This window comes from Diaporthe amygdali (genome assembly GCF_026229845.1).
Source record: "Diaporthe amygdali strain CAA958 chromosome Unknown NODE_23_length_778278_cov_65_433824, whole genome shotgun sequence".
NCBI classification, from domain to species: domain Eukaryota; kingdom Fungi; phylum Ascomycota; class Sordariomycetes; order Diaporthales; family Diaporthaceae; genus Diaporthe; species Diaporthe amygdali.
In genome coordinates this window covers 1-20677 of record NW_026517043.1, presented here as the reverse complement: position 1 = coordinate 20677, position 20677 = coordinate 1, and the positions used below count along the sequence as shown (strand labels likewise).

The 20677-nt window shown below is 45.3% G+C and overlaps 3 protein-coding genes across 3 annotated transcripts; all 3 read left to right on the top strand.

Annotated features, from left to right (window-relative positions):
* Window positions 1-373: 373 nt before the first annotated feature.
* On the top strand, window positions 374-1970 carry J7T55_004718 (uncharacterized protein; the record flags this gene model as incomplete). Its single annotated transcript, XM_053130437.1, has 6 exons — window positions 374-761; window positions 873-915; window positions 1022-1114; window positions 1279-1550; window positions 1728-1831; window positions 1896-1970. 6 exons carry the CDS (start codon window positions 374-376, stop codon window positions 1968-1970), a joined length of 975 nt encoding a protein of 324 aa, XP_052991145.1.
* Window positions 1971-2870: 900 nt separating this feature from the next.
* On the top strand, window positions 2871-10104 carry J7T55_004717 (uncharacterized protein; the record flags this gene model as incomplete). Its single annotated transcript, XM_053130436.1, has 11 exons — window positions 2871-3208; window positions 3296-4530; window positions 4611-4709; window positions 4885-4956; window positions 5034-5293; window positions 5486-6656; window positions 6723-7022; window positions 7176-7666; window positions 7731-8492; window positions 8578-9529; window positions 9635-10104. 11 exons carry the CDS (start codon window positions 2871-2873, stop codon window positions 10102-10104), a joined length of 6150 nt encoding a protein of 2049 aa, XP_052991144.1.
* A 4672-nt stretch (window positions 10105-14776) lies between these two features.
* Window positions 14777-17792, top strand: J7T55_004716 (uncharacterized protein; the record flags this gene model as incomplete). Its single annotated transcript, XM_053130435.1, has 5 exons — window positions 14777-14803; window positions 14857-15017; window positions 15083-15815; window positions 16004-17524; window positions 17772-17792. The coding sequence occupies 5 exons, from the start codon at window positions 14777-14779 to the stop codon at window positions 17790-17792; spliced, it is 2463 nt and encodes an 820-aa protein (XP_052991143.1).
* Window positions 17793-20677: the final 2885 nt, after the last annotated feature.

Below are 20677 nucleotides of genomic sequence, written 5' to 3'. Positions count from 1 at the left end.
AGGTGGGTGCTTGATACCTACAAAGAAATGTGCATATTGATATTTTTTCAGGGGCCTTTTATCCCTGTAGGCCTGATCCATCTGAGTTTTCCGGATCACCATAAGCATGGGACTCGGCCGCCGTGGGGGGGAAGTCCGAAAAGGTATGCATGACAAGCTCGGCTGCGAATCACAAGTGTGGAGATCGTCCAATTCCAGAATGACAAAGGCGGAGTGCCCCGATAATACGCGTGTTCATCTTAGAAAATGATGGTCCTGGCTGCTTGCAGGATCATACACCCACCCGACCGCGTTTTACAAAGCTTGTCTCTTTTTCAAATCAGCAGGACTCGATGCCAAACCACTGATGAGGGTTTGCATATTTAGAAGCAATATGTCAGCAATCACCGTTCAGACCTTGTTGAAAACCAGCGCCGAACTTCATGAGCAGGTCGCACGATTGGCCAACGATCTTTCTATCTATCCCGAAGCCAGTATCGATCAAGTATTGACACAGGACACAGGAAGCCAAGATGCCACTGCAGACCTCCTTGGCTTGTGGAAAACCCGGAACGGCAGTGACCCAATCGAGAAGGCAAAGATAAACATCATAGGTCTTGCACAACAACTCGAAAAGCTTACTCTTGGACCTCAGGGATTCATTCATGAACTCGTGTCCATGAACTGGGAGCATGGTGCTTTGTATGTTGCGCTGGAGCTTGGGGTCCTAGAAGCCATTCCCGAAGATGGAGGCACCCGAAGCTTCGCAGAGATCGCTGCACGTACAAGCTTGCAGGCCAACAAACTGTTACCCATATGTCGTCTTCTTTCTTGCTCTGGTATTTTAAAAGAAGAAGAAGACGGGAAATTCTCTCATACCTTCATTTCCGCAGCGTTGGTCTCAAATAAGGGCTTCAGCTCTTGGGTCGGGTTCCAGTAAGCGGCTCCAAGCTTGTTTCGATCATACGGGCGCCTTCGAGTTGGTTCCGTGCCAAATTTTCAAGGTATTCGATTTCAAATTGACTAATGTTATTCAATGAAGGCTGTATGAAACCCGCCTTGCCAGCGCCAACTTGGCAGATTGGTTGAAGCAACCAAGCGACTACTTCGCAGGCCCCGCTGCATTTGATCTTGCGTAAGTAATCCACAGTTCGCACAACAAGTTATTTTTGCACCAGAAACCCCATCTGCTTGTATAGTAGCTAAAAATGTTACGTAAATTAGTTTCGGGATGCCAATGCACAAGTATCATAGTATCAACACTGGGAAAGGCCAAAGATTTTTCAACGCTATGAACAGTGTCGCACAGGACGGTAATCCTCCCCACCCGTGGGAGAAAAGCTGTAGCACAGACGGGCTAACAGTTATCCGTGAAGGTCTTGACGCTGGGAATGAAATGGTATTTGAGTGGTTTGGTTCTCAATCCGAGATCATGGCAGACCCGAAAACCTCGGTTGTAGTAGTCGCTGGAAAAAGCATTGGTGCTTTTGCTGAACGCATGGCGGCAGCCTTTCCCGAAGTCAAATTCGAACTTCGAGACACTGCTCCAAGTGAGGTAGATGCGCCTGGAGGTGAGCTGAGACGCCTGTTCTTGCTCTATGGGACCTTATGGATCTTGGACGATGATCGCTGCGTAGATTTGTTGCGAAGATTTGTTCCCTTACTTTTGCATCCGTCACAGCCAACCCTACTCATCTGTGACTTGGTCTCGCCAGAGAAAGGCCAATTCGAGACACACGTTGAATTAGCGTTCCGCAGACGGGATGTTACGCTTATGACCATGCACAATGCACAGCAGCGGACTGCGAAGCAGTGGTTAGATCTGATGAAAAAGGCCGAGTCACGATTCCAAGTAAGCTACCGCCAAATTCTCACATATGACACTATGCATACCCATGTGGCTAATTTGAAAGTAGATTTCGTACAAAGAGAAGTTCAAGTCACATAGCTGTCGTGGGATGTGGGAAATTCGGATACGAGATCATCATTGAAGCATGAGAACATTTCTGCTCTCTCTCATCGGCCTCGGAATTGCCTCGTCACAAAATGGGATCATCTAGAGCAATAACTTGACCGGGACAGCCGCATAATGGACCGCTTTGATCTTTTGATATGTTCTCAGTCCATGTTTAGCGGTCACTTCGCACTCGATGAGAAACATAGTATTGCGCAGTGGAACTTCGTCTTTGAGCTGGGTTCTTTCCATACCGAAAGATCGGGCAGCAATTTAACCATGGATGTTCTGTCAATGATTGTAATTTTTCATGTGATCTCAGATCTCACGTAAACGTTGCCTGGTGACCCATACTGTTGCAATTCCTTCCGAAAGCACTCTTGACTGGCTGTGCGGTAAGTTCATCCAAATTTTTCGGGGCACGGCAACCGGGGCCCTGGGACGTTTGGTCGGGGGTCGGAGTACTGCAAGGGCAGATAACCGGGGTTTCGAGAACTATTTGTATGGTTCTCGATCTTAACTCGAAGTTGAACCATCTTCGGGGCCCGGAGTGCGGGCCACTTCGACAGCCCAATTGTATACTGGGTGTTTGGAGCAACTCTAGACGCGGCATAAGGCCTCCCAAGCCGTCTCGGGCAGGAACGGCGCCCTGCGACTCGACAGCACTGGTTTCCATGTCAATCACTGGGTGTTCCACGGAGTTTCATCACAGATAACAAGGATGTCATGTTGTTGTTAGTGGAACGAGGTGATAGGTCTCCTTATTGATATACATCGTCTGTTAGGGGTCAGGTTGGTGAAAATGTACAAGAAGATATTTAATTCCATGTCTGATTCCAGAAGTGCATAGAATTACAAGATCAGACAAGTTTCAACATTTCAGACGGCAAATGTTTGCGTCGCTAACGGTTTGCGTCGCTCAAGATATCAGTCAACAATGCCTTCAACAGCTGCATCTCCTGAACCCTCGACCTTAGAAGGAGAGTCCCATGGCAGATATCAGCTCATCCTACTTGGAGATCTGACAACAAATGGATTCTACGGAGATCTACGGTTTTTGTTACACGTGAAGACAGACGCACTACTGGTCTCATTCTTTGAACGAACTGGTTTTGCGCTTAGGAGGCTCATAGGCGCTCTGCCAGCCTTGCAACAAAATTTGTTCCCTCGATTTACGACACTCATTGATCTCGTTGCAAAAGTCGGAGAGACTGAAGGAACGCCAATATTGAGATTCTTCCTATTGAGCGTACATCAAGTCGCGCAATTCATTGTGTAAGTTTATAGGCTTGCTGCTGAGGGCCCCTTGACGTTCTGAGAACCAAGCTGGCAAGACCCGCAGCTGCTTTCGTTTAATTATAGGTATGCTGACGAGAACAGGCGTTATGGTAGGGGAGGCGAGCCCTACCCTTCAGCTCAGACGACATGTGTTGTCGGCCCTTGCGCCGGTGGATTTGCGGCGGCAGCCATTTGCAGCTCGCAAACCCTCACAGAACTGATCCCTGCGGCCGTTGAGTCGGTCCTTGCTGCATTCAGAACAGCACACCTTGCGTATATGGTCGGCCAGGACTTATCTTCCCCACAAGACTCGTCGCTCAACAAGGCATGGTCCGCAGTTGTCAGTCCCAAGAGCAAGGCAAATATCAGTGAAATTCTTCAGGGTTATCAAAACAAAAAGATCCATATCAGTGCTACGATGCCGAATAACAGATTGACCTTGACAGGACCACCGCACATACTGGACGATTTTCTCCAACAGCATCAGAGCTGTCTCAAATACAGATATTTGGACATCTTTTCACCATTCCATGCTGCTCATCTTTTCGACGCCTCCGTCCCAGAAAAGATTGTGGGCCACATCAGTAATGAGCTGGTGGCAGACAGAATCCCCGACGTAGGGCTTCTATCAGGCTCGACAGGCAAGGTCGCAAATGCCCCCAACTTCAGGGCTCTCCTCCAAGCTACAATTACGGATGTTTTACGAGAGCCAGTGCAGTGGGACTCAATTCTTTCCGCAGTCCAAGAGTTCTGGACTGATCACTCCATGGACCAATGCACAGTCATTCCCTTCTCAAGCAATTCTGCATCGATGGTCTGTGAACAAATTAGCAAGGCAGGCCCAATCCAGGTCTCCGTTGAGGACGTTGCTGGTGACATCAGACGAAGTCTGCGCGCGGCTGACACTTCCAACATTCCAACCGGACGATTCGTGGATTCCAAGATAGCAATCATTGGGTTTTCTGGACGATTCCCGTCAGCGGACTCAAATGAGGCATTTTGGGACCTCCTGCGGGCTGGCCGCGACGTTCATAGAGACATTCCCTCAGATCGATTTGACTGGAAAGCACATTACGACATGACCGGGAAGACCAAGAATACCAGTAGAATTAGGTACGGGTGTTTCATTGACGACCCTGGGAATTTTGATGCACGCTTCTTCAATATGTCACCTCGCGAGGCGGAAAATACAGACCCAGCACAGAGACTTGCTATAACGACCACGTACGAGGCGATGGAAATGGCCGGGATGGTACGCAATCGGACCCCTAGTACGCAGCAAGACCGTATAGGGGTTTTCTTTGGCACCACCAGCGATGGTACGTAAAACTTTATCCTCTGGCGATACCTTAGTCGATCTTGTACAGCCTTTTCCCATGCTGTGTTTTATGACCAGCAGCTGACACGAAGAAGATTGGCGCGAGGTCAATAGCGGCCAAGACGTGGACACCTATTTCATCCCTGGAGGAAATCGAGCTTTTGTTCCCGGTCGAATCAGGTGAGCATTTTGAATAAACCATGATATGGCCAAGCTCTTATGAACCGGCATAGTTATTTTTTTCGTTTCTCTGGCCCAAGCATCAGTATGGACACGGCCTGTTCCTCGAGCTTTGCCGCCGTGCAAACCGCGTGCACTTATCTCTGGCGAGGAGAGTGCGATACCGCAATTGCAGGTGGAACCAATGTCCTCACTAACCCAGATAATTTCGCTGGTCTGGACCGCGGCCACTTTCTGTCCACAACAGGTAAGCGCCCTCAATGTTCATGAATGGGTTCAATCCTGGGAAAGTTGCTGTATTACTAACATGCGCGATCTTGACAGGGAACTGCAACGCTTTCGACGACGGTGCCAATGGGTACTGTCGTGCTGATGCTGTTGGGTCTGTCATCCTAAAGCGCTTGGAAGATGCGGAAGCCGACAATGACCCTATATTTGGAGTTATTGTTGGCTCAACCACGAATCATTGTGGTCAGACAGACAGCATTACAAGACCCCATGAGGGTGACCAGTGCAGTGTTTTCAAACGGATAATGCGATACACCAATTATGATCCGCTCGATGTTGGCTATATCGAAATGCACGTGAGTAAACCTCCAGAATATAGAATTCTGTTCTCTTTTACCGTCCTCCCTGCTTGTTGAAAATCTGAGATGACGATTCATTGGATCCGCTGTCTCCGATTGATCCCACCCCCTTCACGCCTTTCCATCCTTGTCACTTTTTGACTGTGTTCAAACACCCGGTCGCCGTGTACTGAGATCTCTTACTATCAGGGAACCGGTACCCAGGCAGGAGACGCAACGGAGATGAGGTCGGTTCTCTCGGTCTTTGCCTCCAACCACAGGCGGAGTCAGGCACCTGCCCGCCCATTGTATCTTGGGTCTGCCAAGGCCAATATTGGGCATGCCGAATCTGCCTCAGGTGTTTCTTCTCTCATCAAAGTTCTGATGATGATGAAGCACAATGAGATACCTCCTCATTGTGGCATAAAAAGCCGCATTAATCATTCCTACCCACTGGACTTGGTGGAGAGAGGCGTCAACATTGCGTCTCAGCCGACACCCTGGCGACGGGAGGACACCTCCGCAGGAAAGCGTGCCTGCTTTCTGAACAATTTCAGCGCCGCCGGCGGGAACACGGCGGTGCTGTTGGAGGATGCTCCAACAGAAAGACGGAACTACGGAAACCAAGCGTCTGCGGACCCACGTCCTGTTCACTTGGTCAGTTGCACGGGCAGGTCAGCAAAGTCCTTGCTTGACAACGCCAGAGCTCTTGTCTCGTGGCTGCAGAACAACCCGATCACAAGCTTAGATCTACCAGCGGTCTCGTACACCACCACCGCTAGAAGAATGCACCACAACTATCGTACCATTGTATCTGGTTCATCTCTTGAGGCCATATTGGCCGCTCTTAACTCCAAGATTACGCAACTAGAATCAGTGTCGCCAAAGCAGGTACCGCAACCTGCTAATACCCCAAAGATTGTGTTCACCTTCACAGGCCAGGGGGGGATTTATGCATCGATGGGCAAAGTACTGTTCGACTGCAACAGCAAATTTAGGGAGAGCATAACGCGATTTGATCACCTAGCACAAGTTCACGGGTTTCCCTCATTTGTCGGGTTGATTGACGGGTCTCACACCGCTGATGCTCAAGAGGCTAGTCCTGCAACCCAACAACTGGCCATGGCTTGCCTTCAAATGGCGCTCACAGAACTTTTGGGAACCTGGGGTGTGAAACCATCTGCAGTAATTGGGCACAGCCTGGGCGAATATGCTGGACTACATGCAGCAGGCGTGCTCTCTGCCCCAGATGTTATCTATCTAGTTGGCACCCGCGCAACTTTGCTCGAAAAGCACTGCAGGCAAGGAACTCATGCGATGCTCGCGGTGAAAGCCCCGATGGACATCGTCAACGGCCTCCTGTCGCACTCGGGATGCGGATGTGAGCTTGCTTGCCTGAATCAGCCCTCCGGTCAGGTCATTGCAGGACCACTTGACAAGATTTCAGACCTCGAGCGTCGGGCCAAGGCTATGAATATCGATACCCGCAGACTGGATGTCCCTTACGCATTCCATTCTGCCCAAGTTGATCCCATCTTGGACGAATTTCTCAGACTATCATCACAAGCCGTTGTCTACAACCCGCCAAACGTTCCAGTTCTTTCGCCTCTGATGGCTCGGACGGTTTCTCCCGGAGACAAGGGCCAGCTCGATGGCAAATATCTCACACGAGCGTGTAGAAATCCGGTCGTCTTCTTCGCAGCTGTCGAGGCGGCCATGCGAGCCGGTGTGGTGGATCGGAAGACAAGTAAGTGAAGTTTTGCATTGCTGTGTTCTAGCCCGACTTTGTTTCTCTGCGCCCGACGGAGGTCGATTATATTGTTCATTTATTTCATTGCCTCAGTTGTATCCTGTGAAGATCCTGGTGGGCCAAAATTACTAACTTGGAGCAATTGCGAAGTCTGGCTTGAGGTAGGGCCAAATCCAGTGTGCGGCAACATGATCAAAGGGACACTGGGATCAGACACGGCAACTCTTTCCACACTTCGAAGGTCTCCTGATGGTTTTAGTCCTTTGGCTGCGATGCTCGAATCCCTCTACCTATCAGGATCAGAAATTGACTGGAATGAGTATCACCGCGAATATACAAATTCGCAGCGCGTCGTTGACCTACCAAGATATGCCTGGGATTTGAAGAGGTATTGGATCGACTACAGGAACAACTTTTGTCTCTCAAAGGGAGAGAACCCGGATAATGCGATTCCCTCAAACAGCACGTCCCTCAAGCAAGTCCAACAGTACAAGTTCATTTCGCCAGCGGTGCAGAGGGTCATCGAAGAAAAGCATGGCACTGAGGAATCAAAGGTCGTTATCGAGTCCGACGTATTTGACAGAAGGCTGTTGCCAGTCTTGCAAGGCCATCTAGTTAACGGTGCTGCACTGTGCCCTTCCGTAAGCAACCATCCCTGCATCAACAGTACCTCCCTACTACTTCAGTACTAAACAAGTAATGCAGTCACTTTACGCTGATATCGCACTCACCATCGCTCATTATATGGTTGGTGAAGCTGGCCATGCTGCCGAACCTATTGGATTTGATGTGTCCAGCATGAGAGTTGAAGCACCTCTCATTGCGTTACCCAACGAAAAGACCCATGTCTTCCGTATCTCCGCTCAAGCAGACTGGCGGCTGAATCAAATCAACATGACACTTGGGAGTGTGAACGAGACAGGCAGGATCACAAGACTACACGCCACTTGCGTTGTTCTTGTTACTTCAAACCAGACGTGGTTGGATGACTGGAAGCGTCTCGGGTACCTTGTGCAGTCTCGGGTGGATTCACTTTCCAAAGGGGTTGTTGAGGGCAACTGCCATCACATCAAACGAGGCATGGCCTACAAGCTTTTTGGTGCACTAGTGGACTATGGTAAAGAGTACCAAGGCATGAAAGATGTCATAATGGACAGTGATCAACTTGAGGCCGTATCTACAGTCGAGTTTCAGGTCGGTTCTGATGGATTTTACTTGAACCCGCGCTGGATCGACAGCCTTGGACACATTGCCGGCTTCATCATGAACGCCAATGACAAATTGTCCAGCAAATCAACCGTATTCGTTAATCATGGGTGGGATCACATGCGAATCTCGGATTCATTGGAACCCGGCAAGACATATCGTGCATACAACCGCATGCATTTGATCGAGAAGACCTTGTACACTGGTGACACATATATCTTTGACGGGGTCCAACTCATAGCCGTCTTCGAAGGTGTAACGGTATGTCCTGGACAGTCTATTGACTTATACTTTCATTTATCTCCTGTTTATGCTTGGGTGCGACTGACAAGAGTGCAATTGTTAGTTTCAAGGCGTTCCTAGGCAGTCACTGGACCATCTATTACCGAATCGAGCCGCTGCCAATGCTCCCATCCTCAAGATCAACCCCCAAGCGACCAATGTCTCCGCGAAAGTAGGGCCCCCTGCAAGCGGAACTTTGGAGTCTCATATGGATGACCTCGATGCAAATGAAAATTCTAAAGCGGAAAGAGAGGAGACCCCAAATGGTGACTATACAACATCGGCCCCATCTACTAAAATAATGGACCGTATTCTGGCCATCATCGGCGAGGAGGTCGGTATTTCGCCGTCCGATCTCACCACCGAGACCGAATTTTCCGAAATTGGCATTGACTCTTTACTCTCTTTGACGATGACTTCAAGAATCCAGGAAGAGCTGGAACTCGAGCTCGCATCCTCGGTATTTGTCGACAATCCCACTATAGGAGCTCTCCAAAGTCTAGTTCTAGGCGAAGCATCCAATAGACCCGACGCCAACCCCTCAGCGCAGCCGCAAAGAGATGATGCCCTGATTGAAGTCGATTCTTCGTCATCTGAGGGCTCAGGGTCGGACTTAGACAGCATGACCGATAGCGCCAGCTCCCCAACGCCCCCTCTTAGCAGTTCTGCGACAACTCCTGGGGTGCCCACCAAATGGAGCACGGCACTCGAATCGTATAGTGCGGCAGGTTCATATAGTTCTCATCAGACCGACATCTTGCCTCCGCATGCAACTTCCATCCTGCTTTCCAGCCCAGTTTCTCTTGCGAACGCCAAGCAACTCTTGTTCCTCTTTCCTGATGGCTCTGGCTCTGCTGCCTCTTATGCAACTTTGGCTTCCTGCATTGGGAATGACGTCGCGGTCTACGGACTTAATTGTCCCTGGCGAAAGGATGCTGAGGACATGACACGGCTGGACGTAGACATGGACCTACTAGCAAGCAAGTTCCTCGCTGAGACCCAGCGTATCATTTGCAGTAAGCCCAGCCTCCCTTACAGCCTTGGCGGCTGGTCAGCCGGGGGAGTGATTGCATGCGAGGTAGCAAGACAAATTCAGGATATCCAAGGAAGTACTCATCCAGAGAGAATCATCCTCATCGATTCGCCGAATCCGATTGGTTTGCAGAATCCTCCCCAAAGACTTTACGACTTTTTTGATTCGATTGGTATCTTCGGCTCTAGCCCTGGCAAAATGCCAGCTTGGCTCCGCAAGCACTTCAGCGCTTTCATCCGAGTCCTTGATGAGTATAAGCCACGGCCACTAGCACATGCGCCATCGACACTCATTATATATGCACGGGATGGTGTTTGCAAGGATCTTGATGGTCCGAAGATTGAGATACGCCCTGAGGATCCGCGCGAGATGCGGTGGCTATTGAACAACCGAACAGATTTCTCCGGTGATGGCTGGGCCACGTTGCTCGGTCGGGAAAACTTGCATATTGAGATTGTAGATGATGTCAATCACTTCAGCATGATGGATCCAGGTTCTAAGAGTGTTGAGATTGGGCAAATCACGGCAAGATTTCTAGGGAACGCCATTGCGTCCTGAATTTTCGTCAGAAAAGCTTGGGAATAAGAGTTCCCTAATTACTGTCGTTTCTGATACTCAGTTCAAAGCAAAAAGAAAGAAGTTGCCAATCGCGCAATCCCACATTTTGGACTCGTTATAGAAAGAATTACATTCCACTTCCAATTCGCCAATACTGCCCGTTTTACTCGCACCCTTACTTGGATGTATAGTATAAAAGTAATTCCGATCAGGTTTGAGAAACACCACACCTCTATAGCTGTTTTACCTTCTCTTTTTTGCAGAATAGACGCACCAGGGAACACCGGAGCATTCGTGATTTTGTAGGCATTGGCTCGCAAGGCTCGGTACAATCGAGCACCCCAAGGTTGTTGTAGATCACCTTCGATTTATAGCCATTAAATAAGATTTGAGAACAATCTTTATTCAAGAAGAGCAATATTGAACATGGTAGCAATCTTCTCGCATCCGGTAAGCTTCACCTTTTCATCCAGTCCATATTCTGTGCACGAGGCTAGGAATAACAGTCCTAAAGATCCTGAATATGGGAGTATGTCCCTGGGGCAACATGCACGTGCCGGAAGAATGCCTTCTCTAATCACTCATACACAGCCTCAAGTTGAGAACCTTTCGCCAGGGGAGAAATTGCTGAAGTAATTGGCCTTACGCGTCGCGGACCGTTCTGTGAAACTTCGATATGAAGTATGAAGACGAACGACGCAGATTCATTCGAAGTCAGAAAAGACTCTTCACGATGATTTGCACTTCTTCCCTGAATCTATCATCCGCAGGTCCCTTCATGGCCCTTTTCACAATTATAGGGACTTCAGACTTGTTGACCCCCCACTCCCTTAAAGATCGGGGTGTAAGTCCAAGCTCCGAGATCAGTCCTTCGATGCAGCTTGCAAATTGCAGCGAGTCTTCCAATTGATCTCCGGACCGGACTCTAGAGACTGAAGGTAGGCACAAGCGACTAACTTGTGCGCCGGCGTCTGGTTTGTGACGAGCCATCAACCTGACAACTGGTGCGAGTGTCATGCAACTTGTGTCACCATCTATGGGATGGTTAGTTCATATATGTCTGGTCTCATATCAGTTATACAAGGCCGAGTTAACTTACGCGGAATGCCATAGGGGCTACCCAATGCGTGGCCAAGAGAGTGTGACAATCCCATCCCTCCACCAAAATTAGAGCCTCTCAAACCCGCTGCAGCCCATGCAGCTAAGTGTAGCCGTACGAGAACATCATTATTTTCAAGGATTTGGAAGTCTTCAGGGTTAGTGCTGTCCTGTTTCACTGATTCCGACAAATGCGCCACAATGGGCAAACATTCAAAAATAGTTTGAATCGACCACGCCGCCAGTGCCTTCCATGGTACCTCAGAGGAGTTTGGGTGGTATATTGTTTCGACAGCATGGTCCAAAGCTCGTATACCTGTTGACAGGATGAGGCGCGGGGGTGTGTGTCGGGTGTAGGTCGGATCATAGAAAATAGCCGTAACGCCCACTTGAATAAGGTTTATATTAGTCGGCTGAGCAAGTTGAAAGGACTGTTGTTCATTTGCCCCCCTCTCCCAATTAACAAGCCCACTTTATCAAACATCTATGTAACACGCCAGACCGCGGAGGAAAGGTTGGAACATTTCTGTTTACTTACAACCTGCACACATGAATCCAACCTTCACACCATCATGGTTTGTGTACCCGCCACCCGCAGTGCACTCCGCAGCACTGAGAGTAGTTGGTATTGTAATGTGAGTGAGAAAGTTACCTGAGGCCTGGTGCGTCCAGTAAGAGAGAGTCTTAGCTGAGTCGATTGGCGAGCCGCCACCAACAGAGATTATTGTGTCAACGGCTTGCACGTCGGTCTGCTGTAATGATATTGTCCTTAGATGTGAGAAGGCTGCGTCCACATCTGTGAAATGCCCATGCTGCTTAATGCCCGCAAAAGTACCCGCGTGGTTTTCACCGAGAAGTTTTTCGAGCTCTTGTATGAGTGGAGTCTTGTTGAATAATGAAGCTCCAGTAACGATGAAAGCGCGTGACGTTGTACTTGGCAGCATGCTCCGAAGATGAGTCTTTACACAGCCAGGGCCATAAAACAAACCCTTCAGATGTGTTTCAGGACACCAGAGACCTGATAAGGGGGTTGTAGTGCAAGGCACCAGAGACTTAGACGGTATCACGCTGGAAGAAGTCATTGCGTATGTGTATGAGAGACCACAATAGCTCGAGACAAGAAAGCATAGACACAAAACGTCTCCAACTACATACCTAAATAGGCATACCTCGATAAGCTCCGCGCGGCTCGTTCCGCGTACCGCGGAGCGACCAGAACCGTCCGACCTTGAAACATGCCTCCTTCAGACGGGGAAGACACTCATCCCGCGGAGATGGGCCACCGATCTGGGCTTCGAAAATTCCGTGCCCTTATCACCAACTCTAATTCCATGTTCGGGGGCCGGTGGCCCTGCTAAAAGACTACATTATCTGTGCGCAAGTACTAGGTCATCCTTAGTTATCCTGGTGTGACATCTCGGCCGGCTTGGTCGGGAGCTTTCTTTCCTATTTTCAATCTTTTCCTCCTTTGAGATCAAAGGTAATTTCGGCCGAAAGCATGATGCCTGCTACTCCGAGTGCTAGGCTTGATCCCTTGACAGCATGGAGTTCAGCTGAAATTGCTCTTTGGAATAAATCTCTCCGGGAACTTTCTCATGTATACCAGAGGGATTATGGGACGCTGGATCTGACATCTTTGACGAAATCCAGGCTCTGTGTAAAAATGTGTTCCGCGTCACATTTGTACAAAGTTGAGGCCAATATACTATATGATTTTGAGTTCGACGATTCGCTCCATGATGATACAACTCAATAATTGTACCAAAAATATAGCTTTGTTAGACTGTCTCTAGTACTACGGATTTCAGAACAGCATCGTGGTGATAAACTGAGATAAGTAGGGGTTGTATATCATACATTTTGCAAACCGTTTTCTCGCCGTGGCCGATTTCCGCGTAACAATGCAGAACACAACATGGAGACACGACGAACCCATGAAAGAACGCCGATAAAGTCAAAGTGGGGAAATTGCTGGGTTGCAAGTATTGGCCCAGGGTACCCTTTTGATTCTGTCGTCGTTTTCCTGAAAGCCAAGCCGCCATCTGATATGCAATCACGTCTCAACCTTATCTTGACATCAAAGGACGAAGTACCTGGGTCAGTGCTGCCTCGGCCAGAGCGCGCGGCTCTATATTGCATTGGCTTAGGCTGGGAGGACCACTATAACGCGGCGAATACGATACAGCAAAAGCTGTTTAGTCGGAAATCCCCTGCGGAAATTCCGAGGGTGGCTTGCATGCAGCCTTCTATCTTTGAGCAAGCGGCTGCGATTTGAGCCCTCCGCCACGATATACTGGCGCCCGAAACGGCCGTGACAAGGTCCCCGGTCCTTGAACAATTGAAATTTAAGCTTAAGTCTACTCGTAGCGGGGGCCGACTCCAATTCTCAGAACACTCTTCGGTCTCGGGTTATGTCCGCGTTGCGCTTGTTCCCATGATAGTGAAGCTTCGCATATGACTATGTCCTGCATTCGAAGTCGCCGTCGGGCACTTGGAAGTCATTGCTTTGAGATCGCCTCCGGCGCCTCATGCGATCCTACACTTCTACATTATTATCTGCACGATTGAAGTATTGCATGTGTTGGCGTTCTTATGTACCTATGTAGGGTTGGCTACTGCCCGGCATGCCGTGTCGCAAGCGTCATCTGTGGGGCCTCAGATGCTACGTTTGTGAAAGCTACTGAAACGTCGACTTAAACTTAATTATTGGTGGCTCAACATGCTGTCCGTCCCAGATGTTTGGGTAGCAACGATCTACCCCAGAACTTTGCAACGGATCTCCATAAGTAGAATTATGATTAGGGTTATTAGATTCTCCGGGCCGCGCAGCCAACAAGGATATTCAGTCCGATCTTTAACCCAAAATTTGTCTCCGTCACGTTACTAGATACAAACGTCCTGGCGTAATCTCGTATCTCATTGGATCATGTACGTTCACGTCAACAGGGGAACTGATGTGCTCTCTACTCAATGTATAGATCATGCTTTCGATCCCTAGTCCTGGGCTGGTCCTCGTCTCATCGTAGTTCATTTCCAAACACCCATGGATTCTATCTTGAGGCGATTCTCAATCTCTGGCCCTTGCAATATTCCTTCTGTGCCGGCCTTTCCGAGATTTTAGGAGGTCTGGTGCGGTTTCCTTGTGCACACAGCCAAACTACGTACTAGTTTTAGTGACAACTGCACAGCCTGAATGTCACAAATACATTTCATGATTGGGGCAGAGGTGTAGGGCTCCTCGTAAACGGTACGAGTGTGCAGGTTCACACTCGCCAGGGTGCCGCGCGCGTGAATTATACATCGAAAGGCAAATATGCTGCAAGGGACTGTTGTATCCATGCGGGTCATCACAATTCCCTTGGCCGGGATGTGGTGAAGGGTATCCATTGGCATGCATGCGGAAGGTTTATTAGCTGTTGGAAGAAAAGGCAAATTCGAAAGCTGGAAGTTCATACATAAGTCTTAAGTTTGACCACACCTTTACATGCGTATGCAGCCCAATTCAACCAAAGGTTTTTCAGGCCGGACGCCGTAAGGACTCTGCACAAATAATTTCCATCAACACGTTTCTGTCATGGCCGATTCATCTGCCAAGAAAGAGGTAAGTAGATGTGTCCTTATTTTCCAGTGACAGGAGCCGAATCTGACCTTCAGAAGAGCTGGAGCTTGCAGTCCCACGACGGGCCATGTTCCAATTGCAGAGTCCGCAAGATCAAGTGTGGCCGAGAGAAGCCAGAATGCAGCATCTGTCGCCAGGCCCAAGTGGACTGTATCTACACACCCCCGCCGAAGCGAGTCAACCACGTCAAAGTCCTGTGGGTAGAGTCCCGGCGAGACTTTCATTCCTCCATCAAAGCTAATTCTGTGGCCGTCAAATTAGATGTGAAAGCTTTGACGAAGTCAACGACCGCCTGAATATGGTGCAGGCTCAGCTTTCGGCCTTGACTTCCATGTTGGAGTCGTCTAAAGCGACAGTGCCTCGCAGCCTACCACAAAAGGATGCACCTAACAGTATCAGGCCCGAACATAACCGTCGCGCCTCGTGTCCGACTTTACCTGACAACGACTTGGGCGACAGAGTCCCTCCGGGAGGCTTCGTCATCCGCGAAGAAGGTACTCTGAACGAGCGCTATTACGGCCCGTGGACACTCGATGCAGAGTGTAGAGACTTCAACCGCGATGTCTCCTCTTCCAGCATCTCAACGATGCCAGATTTGGTACGAGGATTCCAACGCGCTCTTGAGAGTACACCAGTCGACCTACCTTCTCCACCGATACGTCAAGGCCAGAACAGCGAACGCCTGCTTCCCAAAGTGTTTCTGTCTGTTATGGTGGAACATTTCGTGAGCCAGGCGGACTTCTGCACAGATATATTCTTGAGAAAGACTCTTGAATCTGCGGTTGACAGAGCTTACTCGGACTCGAGAGACGCCCATCATGAGCCTTGGGCTGTCTGTCTTGACCTGATATTCCTATTTGTTCTTGGCGCCGAGCAGCCACTCCGAGCAGCGGACCACACCCAGCCACTCTTCGACGCTGTGGACTCTGCAATTAGCAAACAGCAATTGTTTATGGCGCCGAGACTCATCGCAGTCCAGACCCTGGCATTGCTGGTGAGTTTACCTCCGTACCCCCCCCCCCTTCCTTCCCAAACAGAAAACCAACCAACCAAAACCCCCATGATATGGATACCAACAAGTCTACTAGCTTTAATTAAAACTGACGACGTGTGCCTGAAACTTAGAGCCTTATTGCACCCTCATATTACCCAGAGAGCATCAGTGATGTCCTTTTTGCTCAGGCTTGTCACATGGCAACATTAATGGGCCTACACTGTCACGACCCCATCGCGCCGGGTCAAATGGATCTCGACCTATCAGTGGATGAGATTATTGAACGAAGGAAGTTGTTCAGATCTCTTTACATACGTGAAAGATGTTATGCTACTGCTCGTGGGACACTTCGCCGACTTCCGCGGTATTTACCAGATGCCAGCTCCAGAACTTCATCGTGTGCAATGAGCCACGATGCATCAAGCACGACCCTGGCTATAAGCCGTGGCGAGTCACCGCTTACACCAGTAAATTATGACGAGACAAATGAGCATTTGTTCAATCTTGCGATGATTCAGGATGAAGTCCACGCTGCTTTAGTGCCGGGAACTTCGCCTGAAGAGCAAAGAATGGTGTTAGCGAGCATCCGGCAGAAGCTTCTAACATTCGCCCAAACACATCGAATGCCATCTATAAGACGACCAGAAACATTTCAAGATTTGAGCACGCACTTGGCATATCTTGGAACTCGGATTCGAGCATACGAAGTCAACTTAACAGCTGATGATCAAAAAGAGGTGTTAGATGATGCCCGTCTTTCCTGCCTTTTGGTCGTATCCGCCTGTTCTGGAGACACGGGACTGGAATCAGCAGCAGCAGAAACGCTAGACGGATTGCTTCGTCTCATGGCCCGTCGCAACTGGTATACAACTGATACACCAGTCTCACCTCGGTCACCAGGAGGATCGGGGATATCATCAGGGGTTTTGTCGGCCGAAGCAGAAGGATACCTTAGGAGTCCTAGGGCGCCGAACAAGCGATTCTGGCCGTTTGGTGCCGAGTCACTGGCGTCTTCTAACACAACTACGTTGCAAGCACAGCGGATCCTAGAACTCATGCCAACTTCAGCCATCTTCATCCTCGCGCGGAACATACTCGGGATCTATAAGAAGGCTGGCCTGTCTCATCTTCCCTCTGCATTTACGCCTGAAAAGCCTGCAGCGGACAAATCGTCTGATAATGAGCCGTTAGCACATCCGGAGGGAGACTTTTTTATCCTTGGTGCACTTGCTCGCAGTCTCGAGTCTTCACTTGGAGTATCCAATGAAGCACAGAACAATTATAGCTCCAAGCTACTCCGTGTGGTCCGGACGCTAGTCAATTTCATTCGCGAGGCCGGTGACCTGCTCGATCAGCAGGAGTGTGGGCCCTCGGAGATGAGGCAAAAAGTTACGGAACTGAACGGGTATACCGAAGCCACGCAGGACGGCGGACTCGGTTCCTCTACAACCCTGAGCGCCACGGAGGCGTCTTTCATGAACTTGAGTGCTTCCTGGGAGAGCTCTCCAGGCCCAGGCTCCCTAGGCCCAGGCTCCCTGCCCTTTCCTTTCTCGCCCTCATTTGATCTGTCCAGTATGAACATCAGCAATGTGGCGGACTCCTTGTTCGATTTCGACTTCTCTCAGCATTTTGACAGTGCGGGCGGATTTGTTAGCCCAGCAGAACAGCTTGCTGATCCAGAAGCGTTAAAAATCTCATCCGAACAAGATGTACGGAAGAAGAGATTGCGACTGGATTGCAGTCAAGAATTGAATTGTCCAGGTGACATGTTGTCCACCTGGCCCCCACGAAATAGAGCGACAATGGCGAGAGGCAGTGTGTAACGTTTCAACATGAGCAGAGAAGCCTACAGCGGAAGCTGCAGAATCAAATTTCAACGTTTGATTGTTATATGATCGAATCCTTGACGTGACTCGGCAGAATTCTCGATACTGAACGTCATCCATCTCGATACAGTTCGAAGGCATGCGACTCTAGCTTGCTCGGACACTCATACAACCATGGTCTATCCTGATGGCTGATTTCACTTTTTTAGAAGTATATATTTGAAAGTAGATAGGCGCCTTAGAGCGCAGCATAGGAAGTAAGAAGTAAATGCAGAATACACCATGGCACTGACTTCGAGATTTAAAATTTCTAGCTGTTGCGGTACTAAACATTTCTCTGCATTTAACTTGCTATTCTAGAATATCAACAATAAAGTCTTACCTCATTTCTGAAGGTCTGCGGACTCAAAACACGTGTGTGGGCGATCATCAGCCGTTGTGTAATGATGATAATTGTTGGCTGGGTTACGTATTTGAATACAATGTGCGTTTAGGGATGTTAGTGTTTATTTAGGTGTGGGTTGCTTGCTTAGTTATAGGAAGTAGCTAAAAGCTATATCCCTTTAAGGCTTATTTATAGTTATAAGCTTAATAAACTAATTAGCTTATTATAAACGCTAATATTATAATTTATATACTAATAGTTTTTTATTAAATATATGTATATATTTATAAGTATTAAAAACCCTTTTAAAAACTATTTTTTATATAATTTAAACTTAAAACTTTAATAATTAAAGTAATTATTTGTATACCTTAACTAAATGTTTAAATAATCTAGGTATTTAATTTTTTTAAGTTTATTTAAAAGTTTTTAAAATAAATAGGTTTACTAAGTTTAAATAAAAATTGTTATAATACTTTTATTATTAAAATTGCTTTTTAAGTTAATATTTAATAGTTGCTTTTACTTTATAAATAATCTTATTTTAAGATAGTTTATGGATTTATAATTTTATTGTTTAAAGGATAGATGAATAAAAATAGACTTTTAGGTTAGGCTAGTATTAGCTGGTTTAACTAATAATGTTAATATAACTTTATCCTAAATATTAAGCAATAATAAAATAAGATAAGATAAAAAGAAAAAGTGTAATTAGTAGATTTAATAAATTTAGTAAATTTAGTAAGTAGTAGTAGGTAGTAGAAATATAAAATTAATTAATTAATTAATTAACTTTTAGTATATAAATATTAGTATTATAAAATCTAATTAAGAATGCTTATTAAATACTGGATAGTATTTAGCTTATAGGATAGTAGTAATTTTTATTATTTAAACTTTTAGTATATAGGTTATATTGTAAAAACTTGCTATAAGGTATGCTTTTGGGATGGATTTAAGGAAATGTAGCTTAAAGGTATTATAACAATTATAGCTAGTTCTTAGCTGATAAACCTAATAAGCAGGTTTATATTTAGAAAATATTTAAAGTAGTAATATTTTAAGTAATATATAACAATAGTAGATTAAAAGCGTTATAGCTATTTTAAATAAATATTTAAATTAACTATTAAAAAGCTATCCTAAACTAATATTATTTATTAATAATAAATATAATTTATATAATTTATTTTTTTAGCTAAAGTAATAAAAGTATTATTTTTAATAGCTTATTTAAAGCATTGCTTATTTAGAGTGATAAGAGTGTTAAATTATTTAAATTATTTAAAGTAAAGCATTGTTTTAGTTATTTTAGTTATTTTTTTACTTTATTATATAACTTGCTTTTATTATATAGTAAATTTTTTTAAGCTTGCTTTACTAGCTTATAGGGTTTATTTACGCTTTTAGGGAATTAATAGTACTTTCCTAGTTCTATTTTTATTATATTTATAATATTATTCCCCTTTTTTATTGCTTTTTTATTTTTAAAAAACTTAAATAAGTCTTTTTTTCTTCTATTTCCTTTTATATGTTTATTGTGTTTGTTTTGCTAATAATTATATTATTATATATAAAGAAATTGTGTTTTAAGAAATTAGATTAATATAATTAACTGTTTGTGTTTATTAAGTTGTTAAGCTTTAAAGTTATGCTTTATTTGTTTTATTTTGTAAAAGGGTAGTTTTATTAGATGATAGAGGGTATTTTCTGTTGTTTTGCTTATGTTAAGTGAGGTAAGAGGTATAATAGTTTTAGGGTATTAATAAGTATTTATAAGTTTTAGTTTTTTTTATTTTTTTGGTTTTTTTTTTTTTAACTGTTCCTTTAGTATTTTAAGTTATTATGGAAAAAAAGAAGTTATATTTTTAGGAGCTTGAGGCTTAAAAGGTTTTGTATAAGGTTTATTATTAGGTAAGTAAGGTGATAATTTGTTTAAATTGTTTATATTATTAAAGGGAGTTTTTAATCTATTATAGGGCTAGTTTAGTAAATAAAGGTTTAGCTATTTTAAATATATTTAAGGAGGCTAATTATATTAAGGCTGTTAACTAAGTTATAGTTAAAAAGTTTAAAGCTATTTTTAATATTTAATAAAATAAGGGTTTTAATATTATAAACTAGGGTTTTATAATAAAGTCTGTTAATATGGATTTTTTTAGCTAATTATTTAATAGTATGCCTAAAGTGCTTTTTAGTAGTTTATTAGGTTTTAAATAAGTTTTTATAAATTATTTTTATTATTATAATTTTTTTATTTAACTAAATATTTTATTATTTTCCTATATATTTAATAGTTTAAAATATATTTTATTTTATATTTTAATTTATAATTATTAAGCTTAATATTAATAGCTAGTATTATATTAGCTAGTATAAATTTTAATATAAAAATATAGAAAACTAGGTAAATTTTTATTTTTTTTAATAATATAAGTTTATAATTTATTTTTAATATTTTTTTTTAATTTTAAATAGTTTAATCTTTTTAAAATTAAATTTATTATTAAATTACTTAGTTTTAATTTATTTTTTATAAAGTAAGTAAATTATATTTTCTTTTTTAAAAGTTAATTCCTTTAACTTTTATTAGTTTACTTATTTTATTATATATTTTTAAATAAATCTTAAGTTTACTATAATTTTTTTAT